The sequence below is a fragment of the Malaya genurostris genome, chromosome 2 (assembly GCF_030247185.1).
Source record: "Malaya genurostris strain Urasoe2022 chromosome 2, Malgen_1.1, whole genome shotgun sequence".
NCBI lineage: Eukaryota > Metazoa > Arthropoda > Insecta > Diptera > Culicidae > Malaya > Malaya genurostris.
This window is the reverse complement of record NC_080571.1, coordinates 198,932,720-198,951,739: the sequence shown is the minus strand read 5'-3', so window position 1 is coordinate 198,951,739 and position 19,020 is coordinate 198,932,720. Positions and strand designations below refer to the sequence as shown.

General features: G+C 41.0%; 1 protein-coding gene across 3 annotated transcripts in view; it reads right to left on the bottom strand.

Annotated features, from left to right (window-relative positions):
- The window catches only part of LOC131426972 (discoidin domain-containing receptor tyrosine kinase B), a 702,887-nt gene that overhangs the window by 305,557 nt on the left and 378,310 nt on the right, over window positions 1–19,020 (bottom strand). For all 3 annotated transcript variants that reach the window (XM_058589807.1, XM_058589806.1, XM_058589808.1), the window contains one exon: window positions 2,224–2,329. In XM_058589807.1, the coding sequence (XP_058445790.1) occupies window positions 2,224–2,329 (106 nt within the window). The remainder of the gene's footprint in view (window positions 1–2,223; window positions 2,330–19,020) is intronic.

Here is a 19,020-nt window from a genome sequence, read left to right as displayed (position 1 = left end):
AATCAAAATGTTTCTATAAAGTCCACCAGAGGTAGCTGTGCATAGAGTACTAGTCTTAGAAGCCTGTTGTCGAATGTTCGAGCCCTGGCCTGGAAGAATTTTCAGTGACAGTAGGATCGTAGCATCAGCCATGCAATGGTTCTGTACGCTATGAATCGGCTACGAAGTCTATTGTAGTAGAAAGTCGCGTAACATATATGGTGAGCTGGCGTATGAACCACGAAATACCACAGTTGCTTGTAGAGCCACCTATCGTACGTACAGCAAGATCAAGATGTCGGACGGCAACCCAGTGAAAATGGACTATGATTCGATTGGAACAAGAAGAAAATAAGTGCTGCACGTGCCTTGAGTGGCCGGTGACGAGAAGCCATAGACCGAGTCTGATGAAAACGTATGCTTGATACAGTAAAGGACACCCTAGTGCTGCAGCTGCTATAGGTAAGGTAAATATAGTTATTCTTAAACAAAAATTTGAAGCTACGAAGAGAATATGGACATAGCGAAAAATATTCATTACCTAAGTGACAATTAATTTAATGTCTTCTGAACATAAATATTGCCGTGACCCCGGAACATAATCTGTAGGAATAGCAGAACGTTTTTTCACATCTTTCACGTAATATCAATCGAAGTGAGAAGGTCATCAAAAACTGCGACCGGAATGGCAAAACCATCCGCAAATGCCGATTGACACGTATTCGAGCGGGAAGCGAGAACAAATTGAAAACGTCCCCAGTCCCAAGTCGGTAGCAAACAAAAAAAACTTTCATTATCTCACATCGACGTTGATGGCTGACTGTTTCGCCCTGCAAAAGACTGCAAAAAGCAAATAGGTAGCACCTTTTGAAAGGGATTTTCCAGTATCCGTGTAGATATTTGTTGCTTCATCTCACTCTGATTTCTACTAGCTCTCGAACTTGAAAGGGAACTTTTTTCCCATCCCATCGCTGCACAAGACTTTGGACTTCTTTGTCGGTGGATAACAAAAACTGTGCCGTTTCACGCTATGCGAACAGGATCGCAGCAACCGGGCTTGGTGAAAAAAAACAGAAAAGAAGTACCTCGGCACGCACACAGGATCATCGTAGGAGCCACAATAGCAACTGCGAAATACCACCAGGCGACGTCGTTTTCCTGCTCATTTGCGAAAATGGAAAATAATTTTCTCCCATTGTTACGGCTGTGCGGCGTGTGTTTTCCTATCTCCCCATTTCCCTATCTTACCTGGCCAAGCAGTGCCTGGTTTCACGATGGAGGATATCGGATTTTGTGCCATTTCTGTTCAAGCTATGCACCATGTTATTATTTATCTTTGTTTGTCTTGTGCTGGTTTTCCCTGTTACGAGTCGTGTTCATCTTTCCTTTTTTTTTGTTCGCACTCTTGGAAGGTGTTGCTTCCACTGGTGCTCGGTGCCGGTATCATAGCACACAAAATGGTCGTCAAAAATATTTGGAATTTTATAAATGTAATGTAAAATTTAATATACTGCAAAATAGTGGTGTATTTTCCGTATTGCCACCAACAAATTACTGCTACGCCGTTACTGTAGCAACAATCCCTCGCGGCTCAGAGCTCTTGCGTTGCAGAGTAGGAAACAAAAAGTAGGAAACTCGACGCACCACAGGAGGCTTTATCTCTCTGTTGGTTGAAGAAAGCGCTGAAAGGATTCACGCAAACGAAAGGAACAAACTTTGCAGATACATACAGCGCCAAAGCAGGCTCTAGCTGCCGCGGCCGGAAAGACGGTCGGCAGTAGGTAGTTAGGAAGTAGTAGTAGTAGTACTACTACACATAGTGATTTTTCATTTTAAATGAGAGCAATTTGTTATCCCGATGAGGATAATGCGGATTTGTTATCCTGCAGTCGACGACGCGATGAGGGTTATTCCAAGAAGCTTCGCTTACAGCACGGCTCTGAAAGAAATTCACTGTTCACCTTTCAACGAGAAGCGCATTTGAGACTACTGTTATTATCTCACCCTGGTCGGCACTCGACGCCACTGAACAGTTCTCTTGAATAGGAAAAGGATTCCGGGTGTATGTGGGAGATTAAAAAATGATCCGGAAAATGTTTTTTGTTCTGTTTTTCTGTTCGCGAGACTTTGCTCCGTTTCGGAAAACAATGGTTGCAAAAAGGCTCATGCAAACTGAGCTCTTTATCTTTCTAATTCGGTTTCCATGGGGGTACGGTTTCGAGCAGCAGAAAGAGTAGCACTTACCTGGCATGTTGTGGACCTACGTTGCCGATGTCGTGGGCTGAGCTGGCCGTTATGTGCGAATCGTTGATCGCTCCGGACTCCATCCCTAATGGATTTTTGCATTTCTCTGTAATTAGAAGGGAAAACAGAAAGAAGAAAATTGATTAGTCTTGATTCATTAGCAACAGGTTTCATTTTGCAGCGTACGAGGGGAGCCGAGAGCCGAGTAAAAAGGTGAGCAGTACTTCTTGGAGACGCTTGGCAATGCCTGGTACTGACCGAGACCGCTCTGTCAGTGTCGTTGAGGTATGATTTGTGGATCGGTTTTCAACAGTAATTGCTTCGTCGCTCTACTGCCGGATTGCTTTTGGCACAGATTCGCCATGAAATTGATGAAGTGTCAAGAAAATGTGTACTCTTGGTGAAAATACCACTTCACAATACACCTTCGCTATCAAATCGTACGCCGTCCGTGAACTGCGCTTAGATACTGCACGCATCATCTACACAAATATACTGACATCAGTTTTCATCGCCGGTTTTGCCATCTGCCCACCTAGTCGAAAACTGTAAGTTATGCAATAACTAGTGCCGTACGGAGAACCGCTTCCAACCAGCACATCAACTAGCACGGAACTACACGGATAGGCAAAACTTTTCTGGCGCAAACTGAATTCAGTGAAACTTGTGCTCTGTATAAATCATAATTTTCTCTCCGGATGCTGTAACATCACTGATAGAAGGACCACGGGAAAAGGAAGAGTGCTACAAACCGGCAAAAACTTCTGCTCGAAGATAGTTTAATTTAATGTTTGTTTATAGAACAATGAAAACTGTAGATTCTTCTGCCGGCGAGTCCTTCCCAGGTCCGATCTGTGGCCAAGGAAAAATTGCAGACTCGGAATATGTGCGCGCAGGTAAAGGTAGAAAGCATGGACCGAACATGGAAAAGTTGCTTCGGATGCTTTATTATGGAAAGCATCAATCAAGTGAGAAAGTTTCTTCTTCGACGATCCTTTCAGATTCGATCTTGAAGGGCAACCAGAAGAAGGAGAACTCACGGTCGATTCGTACTCGTGTGGAAGAAGTATATTGGAAAGTTTTAAACGATGAAATATGAACTAATTCGAACATAGTTTCGTAAATATTTCACCACTCGCAATAGAGTTTACGAGGGTTACCAGTCGATTTAGGGGTATAGAATAGGATAGCAGTGCTCCTGCTACCAACGATGACCTGTGGCCCAACCCGTCTGGTAAAGTTTCCTTCAGGTGACCAGCAAATAGACAGATTGTTTGCGGTAATATTTCTGCTGGTCTGCTCCTTGGATCCTAATGGAAAGCTATGGCAACAGATACTTTTATTTGGAATTTACCAATGGACGGTTAGCAGTATCGAGTTTTCATTAGTCTGTGGTATTATTCTAATTGCTGTAAGCAGCATAGTTGGTAGGAAAGAAGTCTGTGAGATCAGCGCGTTTTACAATAATCCTGTAAATATTTAAATGCGAGTCCCAAGCCAGGAAAGAAATACACAAAATTTCCAATTTTGAATGAATCTGAATTATTACTTGCTAGTGGTCATTATTTTTCTTCAAAATACAATAAAAATGACAGGAATTATACATCATAGCGCTTCAAGGTTGAGACTAAGCAAAGATTTAATCAGAATAATTGAATATAAAATACAAATAAATTGTAAAACGATGCAAATTAACTCACTTTATATACGATTCAGGTGTAATGATATCGAAAATCCTTTTGAAATTGGTTAAGCCTATCACTATCTGTACGACTCTTTTTCCATATTTTGAATTCACACCCCTGTGTAGAAAATAAAGAAGTAGTCCTACGTCAAAATACCACAGAGATGAGACTCGAGCCCGTAAAATTAATGTTGCGATTATGTGTGGAAACCCACTTGTACTTGGCTGGCAAATTTGCTTCCAGAAGACTGGTAATGTCGACCAATGTCTTTTGTCAGCATGTTCTCATAAATATTACTGTGGCATTCTTTTGCATCTAAGTTTGAGAAAATTGGTTGAGCCATCACGGAGAAAAGTGAATAAGTTCATGTGAAATTCAAAAAATCCTTCTTTATCCATCTAGTGATACGATAGTGTCGTTCTCTAGCCATTTAAATAGTCTCATCAAAACATTTGTAAGATTCTATTCTCGGTCCATTAGTATTGTGAGCTTATCAAATAACCTAGTAGTAGGTGTTCCCGAAAGTAAACACCGTCTTTGTTGTTGTCTTACTATGCAGCCTTAAGGCTGTAATTTATTCAATTCTCTAGTAGATATATAACAAAGTATAATCGTTTCATACATTTTCAGTGTTTCTTCTTCTTTCTTTTCAGGTATCACCGCGGAAGGATGACTAATGGTAATCTATAATAACAACGGTGTAAGTTTTAGGTTAAGCTTTAATTCACACATTTCTGGTAAGTATTTAATTAGTGGTAAGGTAAGTAACACATGTAATAATTTTTTACTCGAAACGTACCTCAATTCTACTAACTGTTCCACTTACTACGTGGATGAATCAACTTAGATTCAGAAAATTCAAACAAAATATAAATTTAATTCAAACCGACTATAAATTTCACTATCGATAGCTTGCAATGTTTTTACTGTCTTTTCTGATTCTTGCACTAGTGACATTTGTCAAGGTTGGTAGAAATTGCTTTTTATACCCTGTGGTAACTTTCTTGCGTGGAATAGGGCAGGGTGGTTCGCACATCATCTCGGCGAGAGGTATCGTCGACAGTAGGTTTTAAACAAGTCTAGGTCGTTCGAAACTGATTCTTTCATCACCGAGAAGTTTGGTTGTATTGAAAAACACTGGGATTTGTCGGTTACGTCACATATAACATTACATCTCTCGAACCGGAAATACTCGACATAGGCCTTTCAAATTTGATTGACATCGTTAGTTTTCAAGTTAGTTTATCGAAATTCGTTGAATCATCTGCCGATGAACAAGAAGCGTTATTCAGAATGAGAAGCGGTAACCAAAAAAAAACAACGCGTTTTGTCGCTTATGTCACTTATATCATCATATCTCCGGAACCGGAAGTGCCGGCCATATGATATTTGAACTTGACCAATAGCCTAATAGTAACTTTCAAACGATGATAAGCTTGTTAAAATCGGTTGAGCCATCTCTGAGCAAGTTGAGCGGTAAAAATATTTTCAGACGTTTTCCTGTTTCATCGAACTGAGTAGAAGTGTATATAATACTGTTGATCTCCGAGGCTTCATTTGAAAGTCGGTTTTCCAGCAATCCCAATGTCTTTTGTATAGAAAAACCTATTTTAATCCACCTAGTGGTGTAATGATGCCTTTCTCATGTACATATAATATTGTGGTATTCTATTCTAAATTTTTCTCTTCGATTTTTGAAAGAAACCAAGAGATTGTTTATGCATTACATGTTTGTTGCATCCGAAAATATTTTAAGTGACGGTGTACAATATTGAACACACTTTACCCTATAATTCCGGAACCGGAAGTCGGATCCAGATTAAATTCAGGAATTCCGTATGGGATCACGAGACCTTTCATTTGAATCTAAGTTTGTCAAAATCGGTTCAGCCATCTCCGAGAAAACCTAGTGAGATTATTTGACACATACACACACACACAGACATTGCTCAGCTCGATGAACTGAGTCGAATGGTATATGAAACTAGTCGGTTTTTCAAGAGATTGCATAACCTTTCTATATGGGAAAGGCAAAACAATAATGACATAAGACAATAGAATCTTTTATTTAAATCTAAGCTTGTTGAAATCGGCTCGGTCGTCTTGGCGAAAAGTTAGTGCATATTTGGTGTTAATTTTCGCGCATTTTTTCTTTGTAACTCCGTAATAGGAAAGCAGATTTATACCAAATAATAAAAATTATATGATATAACAATGCCTTTAATTTGAGCCAAATTTTGTGAAAATCGGCTCTCCCATTTCGGAGAAAATTCGATGAAAACTTCTATCACACAGACATTTTGCAATCTCAACGATCTTATTCGTATATGACCAGGGCCTCGGTTCTGAAGTTCGATTTTCAGTTCGTCGCGATTGCAAATTGTTTGATTGTATGTATGTGAGTGTATGTAACAAAAATACGCACTCAAATTCCTCAGAGATGGTTGAAGCGATGTTGACAAACTTACATTCAAATGAAAGATCTCTTGATCTCATAGGCCACTACTGAATTTTATTTGGATCCGACCTCTGGTTCCGGAATATCAGGGCAAAGTGTGTTTTAAATTTCAAACCGTGACTCAAAACGACGATGTTAAAAACGAATTTTTTTTTCTAAATTTGGCCTCAAACTATCTACAAATTTAAAAGGTTCAACCCAACAAACTTTCTTGTTTTTATTTGAGATTCAATTGAAAGTTTATTGAAGAATATCACAGTAATATTTATGAGCGTAATATGACAAAGACATCATCGCAACACTAGGTGGATTGAGACAGATTGTTCATGTGATGTACACGACACATACTAAAACAGATCCTATTCTCATCTAAACCGAATTCTTCAATCAAAATAGTTAAAAAACTTTGTGAGCAAGATGTTTTTCATTGCGAATAAGTACCAGGATACACGAAAAGAATCAGACTACGAAGAGTCCACGTGTTTGAGCTGTATGCAATATCTGTCATCCAGAAATTTTAATTGGAAACAGTTGTAATCAATTGACTTGAACATTTTATAGGCCGTCGAATTGTATTTGTAGATACTGTAATATTTCCAATATATGTCAATCAATTATATTGCTAAAAAATAATCAATTATATTGCTAAAAAGAGCCACACGAAATGTGTCAAAGTGCCATACACGGGCCTCGGTTCAAAATTCTGTTTTGACCGTGATTTCATACCCTTTATATGCGAGAAAGGCAAAAAAGTACGGGAGACATAACTGGATGTCGTGAATACGAATAAAACAGACACGATTTCTTTATACTTTCGAATTTGAATTGATAACTGATCGATTGTGTGAATTGTGAAACTTTCCCCCTTTTCATTACTCGAGTTTTTTAAACGCTTTTTGACGTCGATTGTCGGCTGATTTTATATAATGCTGTCCACTTTTCGTTTTCTTTCTCTCCAATGCAAACGACCAGAAGCTCTGTTGCATGATGCAATCGCTCTTGTTTGAGTTGAAACTAGCTTTGCGTACAAACCGCTCGCAGTGCCAAATGATGCCAAACTGAATCAGTTTTTCTCAAGAGATTTCTTTTTACGTGATTTCGTTCGTAGCTTTTTCACAAATGGGTGGTTCTAACGGCCACACATATAGGCACTTTTAGAATTTTGACGTCGATTCTTTCATTTCGGATTTGCATATTTCATTCGAAGAAACTATCAAGATGCTGTACAGGATATATTTCTGCCTCTCAGAAGGACCAAATTGTGGAATTCTCTACGTTATTTAGCACAATTCGGAACATTTTTCTCGAACGATCTTCGCACAGCGAAAAGTGCACGAAGCAAATAAAATTATTTTGGACTTTCACTGAACTGATGATTTTTACCTTCGATTTGCAAAGAAGTAATGTTAATCATTCTTTAGATAACATTTAGAGTCATTAGAACGGCTGATTTTATATAATGTTGTCCACTTTTCGTTTTCTTTCTCTCCAATGCAAACGACCAGAAGCTCTGTTGTACGATGCAATCGCTCTTGTTTGAGTTGAAACCAGCTTTGCGCACAAACCGCAACACATTCGCTCGCAGTGACAAATGATGCGGAACTGGTTTAATGCGTCTTCTCGCCTTGACGACCGGAAAGCAAATGAGAACTACGACCTGAGCGTTTGAGGTTTTTAACCACGCAGAAGGTGCGCTCTCCGATGCTGCTGTTTGAATGCGTCTTCTCTCCCCGCACTTTGCTTCCATCCAACACATAAGAAGAAAAGAACGATTTTCGACCACGGTGTTCCTCTTTTATAACGTTCAGTTGAAGATATGTGCCTGACTATCTCAAAATCGTCCTTGCGCGAAAAACCTAAGCGAAAGTAAAGAGTTTTCCGCGATGTTTTCAAATTTTGAGAAAACTTGAAGTTGTTTGTGGTTATCTCACACTGTTCAAAATATTATCCTAAATTCCTGATCATATTTTTGATGAATTAGTGCAAGAATTGTGTTGCTGCCATTATTACAAGTCGAGATATTCACGATTAAGTACTGCCCAGTCTTCCATATTGCTAATTTTGAAAAGGCGCCCCATAGTAAAGTAGATCGTATTCACGCCAAAAAAACAAATAAAACTCATGCAACATTGCTTGTTCCATAATCAACTTCTATGACTCTACAATGCAAGCCATTTAACTCTGCGTAAATAGCATATCTTACTTTGAGCAATCCTATCTCAGGAATATTCTTACAAAAAACCAACATTATAACAGTCTTTAATAAATAATTACTTGAAATTTAATGATCGGGATATCCACAGTTCCTCATAATCAGTCACACTTCGAAATCGGATGCGAAATTCGATAAAATTGACTTTCATTACATATGAATCTCCAAGGCAGCCGCCGCATAATGAGCAGATGCCAAATCCTGCTAATACTATAACCGCTCTTTTTTGGTGTAATCTTATTTTCTTTATTTTCACCGTTGTTTGTGCTCATTGTGAATCTTTTCAAGCCGTGGAAATAAATGGCTCGCTAAAGTAAAAACTTTTTTCCCAAATTTGCATCGTATATCATCAGGCATATCAATTCTTGGCGTAGGAAAATTGCGATCCCAAAGGTTTACTAATATTCCATTCGACATACGAGTCGTCGTCCTAATTCTTCAAACATTCTCAGACTTTTTAAAAGTTTTAACCCTAAAACGTTGATACACAGGTGTTCACACTTCACACTATTGGAACGAAACTCTGGAAGTTATTGACCTTTATCTATGACTATCTCAAGATTTCTACTTCGATTGATTTCAAAACAAAACATTCTTGAAATGTTTCGTTATATTAAATTTTAAAAGAAAAAATATGATTTTTTGATAATGTTAGACCCTACGGGCTCCCTGGAGTAATTAATTGTTTCCATTGATTTTATGGGGCTGCCTAGGATGTGGTGGGGTTTGGCAGTGGGCTCTGTTAAACCTTTATAAAAAGCTGCATGTGTCCGCAAGCAGGCCTCAAGAATGCGACCGTGTGCCGCTCGAAGCGCATTAGCCCAATGCTGATGTGGTGTGGGACTCAAAACAAATCTGACGCCACTGACCGAGCGTCTGTTCATCAAGGAGGTGCGGCTCAAACAGCGTCTGTCCTGGCATCCAGCGGCTGAATAAGAAATGCTTTTCCTCGGAAGCTATACCTAAGACGGCAGCCCCGTCCCGGAGGATAGGGAATCTTGGACCAACAACCTACTGTTCCCGAAACTTAAACTTTGTTCGAGAAACCGATAACGAAAGATTACGGACTGATTTAACGGCAACGACATTTAGCATGAAACAACGGACACGAATAGGAACATGGAAAGTTTTAACCCAGCAGGGTAAACTGGCACAACTTGCCAACGAGGCGCGTCGAATGAAACTTGAGATCCTAGGACTCAATGAAGTCCGTTGGCCGAACTTTGGAGAACACAGAATACCATCGGGACAAATTCTACTATACTCTGGCCTACGAGGTGAACACGCTCCCCGGCACCGTGGAGTTGGCTTCCTACTGAGCGCCCAGGCACACTCTGCGCTTATGAAGTGGGAGCCTATAAGTGAAAGGATAATCGTTGCCAGGTTCAGAACAAGGGTTCGAAATCTCACTATAATCCAAACTTACGCGCCAACTGATGCTGCCGACCTGCAAGACAAAGAGAACTTCTACAGTCAACTCAATGCCACCGTAGATAGAATTCCGAAGGGCGACATCATGATCTGTATGGGCGACTTCAATGCAAAGATCGGATCCGATAACTCGAACTATGAGCGCATTATGGGGCGCCATGGTCTCGGAGAAATGAGCGAAAACGGAGAGCTGTTTGCAGAATTCTGTGGCAATAACGACATTGTGATCGGGGGATCGCTCTTCCCCCATCGACCGGTTCACAAGGTCACGTGGGTTTCCCGTGACGGCTTTACCGAAAATCAAATTGACAACATCTGCATCAGCCGAATGTGGAAACGGAGCCTTCTTGATGTGCGGAATAAACGTAGTGCCAATATCGCGTCTGACCACCACCTCATCATCGGCGAAATACGCCTGCGTGTTGCGCGTATTCGTCGACAAGAGGTGAGAGTTAGACGGCGGTTTAAAACTGGACGAAAATAGAGGAGCGAAGAAGAGCCAAACCCGCAATACAGCGATCCAAAACCCGAGGAGCCATATATTCGGCCCGCCAAAGATACTCGGCTCTGGAAAAGGAAGTAAAACGCTCATGTAGACGGGACAAGCGAGCGAGGGCGACTTGACTATATGCGATAATTGGCGAGGCATTATGTTGCTGTGTACCGTTCTAAAAGTTCTATGCAAAGTGATCCTATCCCGGATCCAGGAGAAGCTCGATGCGACTCTTTGACGACAGCAGGCTGGATTCCGTGCCGGAAGATCCTGTGCGGACCATATTGTCACGCTCAGTATCATCCTGGAGCAAGTCAATGAATTCCAAGAGTCCCTTTATTTGGTTTTCATTCACTACGAAAAAGCCTTCGACCGTCTCAATCACGAAAATATGTGGGACGCCCTGAGACGCAAGGGAGTACCTGAGAAAATCATCGCCCTCATCGAAGCGCAGTACGAGGCCTTCTCATGCAGAGTTCTGCACAACGGGGTCTTGTCTGAACCCATCCGGGTCGTAGCTGGCGTGAGGCAAGGATGTATTCTAACAGTTCGGCTGAAAAGTTCGTATCGTTTAATATTCGTGAATAATATGTCCAACAGGTTCCTTTGATATCTTTAGGGTGTCAGCTATCCCGATCAACTTCACTTTACGGTCATTGAAAATCATTTTGTGGATTTTTTTTCACGTTTTCATCGGTAACACCCTCTTTTGGACGTCCACTGCGTTCATCGTCTTCGGTGCTCATATGACCAGTACGAAATTTTGCAAACCACTTACGAATTGTTGCTTCGCCCGGTGCAGAGTCTGGATAACACTCATCAAGCCATTTTTTGGTATCGGCGGCACTTTTTTTCATCAAAAAGTAGTGTTTCATCAACACACGAAATTCCTTTTTTTCCATTTTTTTCACAATAACAAAAGTAGCTTCACTCAAAATGCAATATCTCACAAACTAATAATCAGACAGCTGTCAAATTTATACACGTATCTTTTGAAGGTTGGTACTAACTGAAAATGGTATGGATTTAATTCTAGTGGCGCCTCTCATAGAAACGATACGAACTTTTCAGCCGATCTGTTATCACCGCTACTGTTCCTCATCGTAATCGACGAGATCCTGGTAGGTGCGATTGACCGTGTAACAAACCGTGGCATCCCATAACTATGGAGCACCTGAACGTCCTCGAATTGGCTGATGACGTTGCACTCCTAGCTCAACGGCGCTCTGACATGCAGAGTAAGCTTGACGACCTTGCCGAACGCTCCTCATCGGCAGGCTTAGCAATCAATGTCAACAAAACCAAATCGTTGGATGTGAACACGGTGGCCCCTTCCACCTTTACAGTAGCAAGGCAATCAGTGGAGAATGTTGAAAGCTTCCAATATCTTGGCAGCCAAATGGCGTCAGACGACGGTACCAAGATTGACATAGGTGCAAGGATCAAGAAGGCAAGGGCTGCCTTTGCGAGTTTAAGGAACATCTGGAAAAACAGGCAGATAAGTGAACGCACCAAAATCCGAATATTTAACTCTAATGTGAAATCTGTGCTACTATACGCTAGTGAAACATGGTGTGTATCAGTGGAGAACACTCAACGGCTGCAGGTGTTCATCAATAGGTGCCTGCGGAACATAATTCGAGCCTGGTGGCCCCATAACTGGATCTCAAACACCGAGTTCCATCGCCGGTGCCACCAGAAGCCGATAGCAACTGAAATTCGGGAACGAAAGTGGGACTGGGTCGGCCACACCTTACTTAGGAGCGGAAACGAAATCTGCAGACAAGCATTAGACTGGAACCCAGAAGGACATCGCAGCAGAGGCAGACCCAGAGGCTCATGGCGGCGTAGCCTCTATAAAGAAATAAAAAAAGTCCACTGAAATCAAACCTGGCAACAGGTTAAGGCGATGGCGGGCAATCGCCCAGGATGGAGATCTTTCAAGTCGGCCCTTTGCACCACTCGGGGTGAGCAGGAGCCTTAAGTAAGTAAGTATTGATTTTATGGACAAAAACCTTTAAACGCGTTTTCCTCGAAAGCAGGTTTTGAAAGTCCGTGACCATCGTCATTCAAAAACTACTGCACCATTTTTTTTCAAATTTTTCACACACTTTCTACATATAAAAAACCTGAACCCAACGTTTTCCTTTTCGTTGTTTGTTTCTTTGGAGAGGTTTAACAACTACAAAATGTAATTATGCTGCATTTATTTGTTCACTTCTGATTAGTCTGCGCTGAGATAGAGTGGGCACCGCAAATCATGATTTTTAAGAAGCGTTCTCGAAAATACCTCTTCACCGACTTATTTCTCAATAATTTTCCTAGAAAAAAATACAAAATGTTTTTCGAATGATGCTTTTTATCATGCTAAAATTTTTTATTACGGCCAATTGCAATGCGCACCATCAACAAAGTTTCGTGTTTATGTGTTAACTAATAAAAATTGAAAAATTGAAGGATTTTTTTGACCATCATCTAGAAATTCTCGGTACAATTTGAAGTAATGAAGTTTCAACCAGAAGTGGTCACTGTAGCTCTACTTTATGTTTTTTTGAGTAGAATACTTTAATTGGCATTCAAATAGAATAGAGTATTTGTAATGATTGTTATACACCACATACAGTTATACATAGTAGGAAATGAAATTGTCTTTCTGAACATAATTCTTATTATGTCCAATACCAAGCTAGCTCATTCGGGAACCACTCAATCTCATTTTACACATTTTCAACAGACTGTGTACTTTTAAGCTTGACGGACGGTTCCGCAAATCTCTCCTACAGGATTAAATCTTATTAGAAAAGCGCCTACAATGAACAACTGATGTTCAACCTCATTGTAAAGTTTCTTAGAGTGGGATGTAATTTGCTTCTCACTTACGAAAATATGTAACAAAATATTATACTTCCTAATTGACCATCATCCTTAGAGGGCTCAAATTATTGATAGTATATGGCGATCACCGACCATCATCTCAAATAACTTAACTCGATTTGAAATCAAATTTTCTGCTTTGAGTTGAAAATCTGTGCTGCTGCCGACCTGGTTCCAGCCAACAAACTTATCAGCTCGTTTTTCAGCATTTCCCAGGCATCATCGAGGAAGAGAATATCTTTCGAATAATGCCGACCATCGAGACCCGTCCATGATCAGACTTGTATAGTTATTTAAAGTGTGTAATTACACGTCTGTCTCTCTTTCACTCTTTCTCTCTCTCTTGCCGTCTTTCTCGAAGTCTCCTCGTTCAGTACCGTTGAGGATGAAGCGATGTAGAGCTGGCCACAGTATACTGATACTGATGGACTCGGGGGGTCAACGGAGTTGGCATGGCTTCGAAGCCGACCGACAGGCCTGCGTATCTTCAATACGAAGGCTTCGGTTAGACGTTCAAGTTAGGACAAGCAGCAGTGGCCTCAACAAGTACAACAAGCCGCTCCGATCCGAGTCATGAGAAAAGTGCAAACCGATGCGTATTCCAAGAATTTCATATTTTCGATGTCAGCCGAGGAGCGTAAGACTTGTTTTAAAATTTATATTTATGTGCAGCACCATAAATTTAATTTAATTTAAAGCTTGATGTGTAAAATCCCAAGAAGTAATGGCACAGTGGGTGGGGGGCGAAGGTGGTGGTGGCGGAGTCTCGGAACCATCCGAAGAAATAGTTTCATAGTTCTCTTTCTTCCTCGTTCTGTGCTGACTCGGCTTTATTGTCTACCTCCGGTTGGATTAGCATTTCTCGAATACTGTGAACTGATGGCACTGAGGTTGTTGCGGTAGTTTTTGGAGTGCGCTCAACACTTGTTCCGTGCATCCGACCGTGTTCGAATCTTAACAGGCATCACGGGGGGTGCCGTTTGATATGAGTGGGTGTGTCAGAATTTGCTCCTTTCCATCAGATCCGGGAACCATCGAAACCCCGCATTTCAATCAGCTCCCCACCACCGAAGTGGTGCAGTCCGGAATCCAGTCGGATTCGGAGTTGTGTGCAGTACATTTAATTAAAAACTTGATACGGAAGGTAAATTTTAAATTGAATTCAAGTCGGAGCTGCACAAATTAATTAATTTATAATGATTCACCTCCGATGGAACGTGACTTCGAAATCAAATGCTTTATTTATCGAGAATCGATTCGAATCAATTGCACTCGGGTTTGCTCCGAATTGAAATAGTAACAGCAATGCAAATTTTCATTTGTCTTAGTTTTTAAAAATAATGTTCAATGGCTTGATAATTTGTTTTCCAAAATTTTTTCTCCAATTTTAAGTTTTCAAAGCTAATTAAATAAAATCTGTTTGGTTGCTCAAAATAACTAGGGCAGTTTCAAGTTTCATTTCCAGCTGGTATTGTGTCACATTCTTCTATCCCCGCCAATTCGGGCTCCGAAGTTTTTCTGCACAGTCGTTGACTCATTGCAACCTTCGTCCGTCGTCGACCCTCACCTGTCGTCGAGAAGATGACCGAATGATTTGTGGGAGGAACAGTCTCAAAGGAGTAACTTTTGCTTAACTTTGTCCACATAGTTCCGCTTTTTTCAGCTCTCGTCAACTCCAACTTTCAATCACTTTGTCAGCTGGTCGTTTCCGTTTTATGTGCCATCCGCTCCACTCCACTCCTCGGCTCTTTCTTTCCCTGTCAGCCTTTGACGTTGACCATGCCAAGAATTCCAAATTCGATAAGCGCCTCGCCGAAACGAGTGCTATTAAACTAATTCACTCACTTCTTGGTCCAGTGAAAGTGGATCCTTGGTTCTTGACGAGAGGAAAAAAAAGAAGTTCAAGAAGAAGAGCTTCCCTCTTCTAGTCCGGGTTCCTCTGGTTTGTTTCGATAAAGTTGTCCACCCATTCAATTTATTTGGTCGAACAGCGGTGCCCGGGGAGGTGGTCGAATGAGAGACAACAGAAACCCGTATCCGTCAGGAAAGAGTGGACCGAAGTCAATTCTTTTGATGGATTCAAACCGGAGTGATTCGAACCGGGACGAGCAACGAGAAAGTTTATACTACATTAGCGTTGTCGTAAAGGGGTAGGTGAGTAAATTAAGTGGATGAACTTGAACAGATTGATTCATTCAGTTTGACGTGGTGATTTGTAGGTGAATTTAATATTCCAATGGAAGGCCGTCCGAATCTAAACGTACTCATTACCTAAATGGCCCTCCCATTAACAGTCCAATGGTACTCTGTAACTAAAATAACCAAAATGCAGCAATGGTTTGGGTGGCAAAACATTACCGTACTCTAGTTTAAAATGCAGATTATTTACTTACCTTGGTTCAACGGATTCCAAAAACAATGACTGGACGACTTCGGTGTTATGTCCAAACTGTTCCGAAAGTACAGTGCTGGGCTGAACCGACCGAGCGAACAACGGCGAGGTAGGAACCTATCGCTATCTTCACTTCCATTAGCTTGATAATGGCGCAGACCAAGGATGCAAGTGTGTCAGCATAAGCCTGATGTCCGGTCTGTATGATGCCGGCCGGACGGGAGGCTAGTTGAATGGCTTCCAAGTGGTTGTTTTGCGTTGTTGTGGTGTGAGCGGTAGGTTTTGCTCCGTACAGACTAAACCACCGGTTAAACTGAATCGCAGTAAGCTTTTTTTTCAGCCGCTTACTACCGCCCCAGAGTATTCCAAGGAAGATCTCCGCAACACACTGACAGCTTGCCAGGAGCAGGAAACGGATCGTTACATGGGCTGTGGCTCGTTTGCCGGCGGATGTAGCGAAATGTGAATATTCTGTGTTACATAGCTTATTTCGGCCCCGGAATAGTGCTTTTCTTTAGCATGTACCGCACCAAAATCGTGCATGATGGACCGTAGTATGTAGAAAAGAATGCGCGTCCCACGAAACATTATTCAGTTCCAAGTATGGCGATATGAGTGTTCATGAAAATTGTTTATGAATCTTGTGAAAAGTGAAATACACCATTTCACCGAAGGGCACTGCATCCGGTTTAGTCGTGTGGCTTACAGTAGGCAGCAGCAGAAAAACCCGGTGCCAAGTTCAAAAGAGGAAGTATTTTGAGCATTTTGTATTTCCCTGAGCTCCACCGCCCGAAAGGCCTGTTGTTTTTGCATTACACCCGCCGCCGAACGGCCCTCCGACAAACGTGGCTCCGAGATTGAAGGCATCCCGTTGTGTGGAAAATAATGAAAAACAATAAAGGAAATTAAGCATATTTACGAAATTGGTTTTCGACTACTGCTGGTTCTGTTACGGCTTCTGATATTGTTCACTTACACAGCAAACCAGTACTCGAACGGGTTCAGTCGGTGGAGATGCTTTCCGGCCCAGCAACAATGAAGTGAAATGCCAGGCGAGTGTTTTGGAGGTGAGAGTATTTTGCAGCTGACAAGGATCGCTTCCCTAACCTGCAGCACCGAGTATGGATACCACATGAAAAGCCGTACGCTCTGATTTTCATCGGGGGCTTTCGCCGCACATTCCAATGGAGCGAATGGGAAGCCGAGTTGGAATTTTCTTGCTGTTCAAGCAGTTTCTGCTCAGGGCGCAGTAGGCGCCCATTTTCCGAACCAGTCAGTCTGCTATCCAACCTCGGGGTTATTTAGTGTTGTGTTTGACGAGGTCGGACCAGGCTCGAAATAGAAACTGGAGGCAGTGACGAGATGGAACTTAATTTATGGCGTTTTCGTTTTTAATTTGCACTACACCGGTGCAGTGCTACACTGAGGCATGAATAAACGAACAAAAATGACGAAAACATAAACAGTAACCATTGACTACAATGAACGATTCCATTGCACAGAGCTACACCAAACTTTTGATGAGTGCTACACCAGTGGTATCGGTGCAGAAAAAGTGTAGCACTGGTGTAGTGCAATTGGTAAAAACGAACGGTTTAGGTGCAGCTTTCGCTACACCGGTGTAGTGCAATTTAAAAACGAAAACGACATTAGTTTATGCCTCTCCGAATGGTGCCGGGATTGGAAATGGTTGCGGTTGGCATGTGTATTGTTTCTCAGTGTATCACACGCTAGTTTTCCGACTGGCTCTTCGGTGCTCGATTATTGTGTGCAAATCAGTTCACTTGTTTCCGGAAATACGTTCTAGCAAATCGAAGATTCCGCTTCCGTTGAAGCTCCAATTCCTACATATTTGTTACAAGAGAATGAACAGAGCGGACACATATTGCATTTATGAAAGACTAACCACTGTTATGCTCGTGAAAATGTTTAGAAGTATTTCTTGCAGTGAATTTTAACGTACAGAGAAATAAAAAATAAACTTCTCATCTTGGCCTACTTTTTCTTATCTGACCGACTACTTTTCATGAATATTATTCGAATTCGAGAATTTGCTATCATTGACTGTCAAACTGGATGCGTTTGTGATTTCCGGTGAAGGTCTCAACGTTGGTTCGTGGACAGAGCGTTAGAAGTTTGAGTAATTCACGAGAAAAGCTATAAAATGTTCGACTTAAAAAAAAGTAGTGACTCGCACCATCACACAGTGGTTGGATATAGACGGTATTAGAATGGCTATTATAATTAGGGTGATACGACAATAATTTTCTGAACGTGATGGGGTAGAGGTTTTCTTTTTTCGGCAAAATTAAAGAACAACTTATATCAAACAGCTATGCTGAAGTCGGCGTTGTGGTATCTCCAGGTCATTTTGAAACTGTTATACTAAAAGTTGAGGCGAACGAAAATTCTTTTCTTTTCTTGCAAGAAGGTTTATATAAAAACCTGTTCTAATCCACGTAGTGCTGTAATGATGCCTTTCTCATTTTCATTTTCTCCTGTACATTACAGCAGAAATTCCCCGAAATACCACAATTTAAAAAAGTTTAGAAAATAGTTTTGAAGATTTATGTTGCATAATACTGCTACATTCATATACTACATTTGAATTAAAGTTAGTGAAAAACTATTCAATTTATTTTGAGAAAATGAGGTGAGCTACATTTTAGTGTAACAGATGCATTTTGGTCCACTTTAGGATTAATTTTATTTTGGCTCACTTTGTAAAAATATCCATCAATATCAAGCTTTTCCCCAATAGGTAATTCAGTGTGATTAACTTCAAACTGATGCAACATGGGTTACTTAACATCGATTAAATCCATAAAGTTTGTTAGGTGGGTCAAAACATATGTACTGGCCAAAATACCTATTACCCTATTACATTTGATTACTATTGTTGGTATTTCCGCAACCAAAAGCTGGATATCGGTATAGTGACATTCGGTTCATTCAACCATACACTAATATGACCTACAAATTTATTAACGATTCTCTATGAAGATTTGAGTTTCGGAAAATATGGGATTATCAATAGTTGTTTTATAAGGTTACAGACTCTCATGGTCGGAAAACTAGAAAAATTAACTAGCTTATGAAAAAAAATTCTTGAAACTGACATTTTTACACTAAGCACTCTACCTCCAGAAGCAGGGGCTTAAGCCGAATGAAAATTCTTATGGTATCTTAGAACCATTCATTCGAATCTAAGTGAGTCAAAATCGGTTCAGTCATTTCCGAGAAAAGTGAATG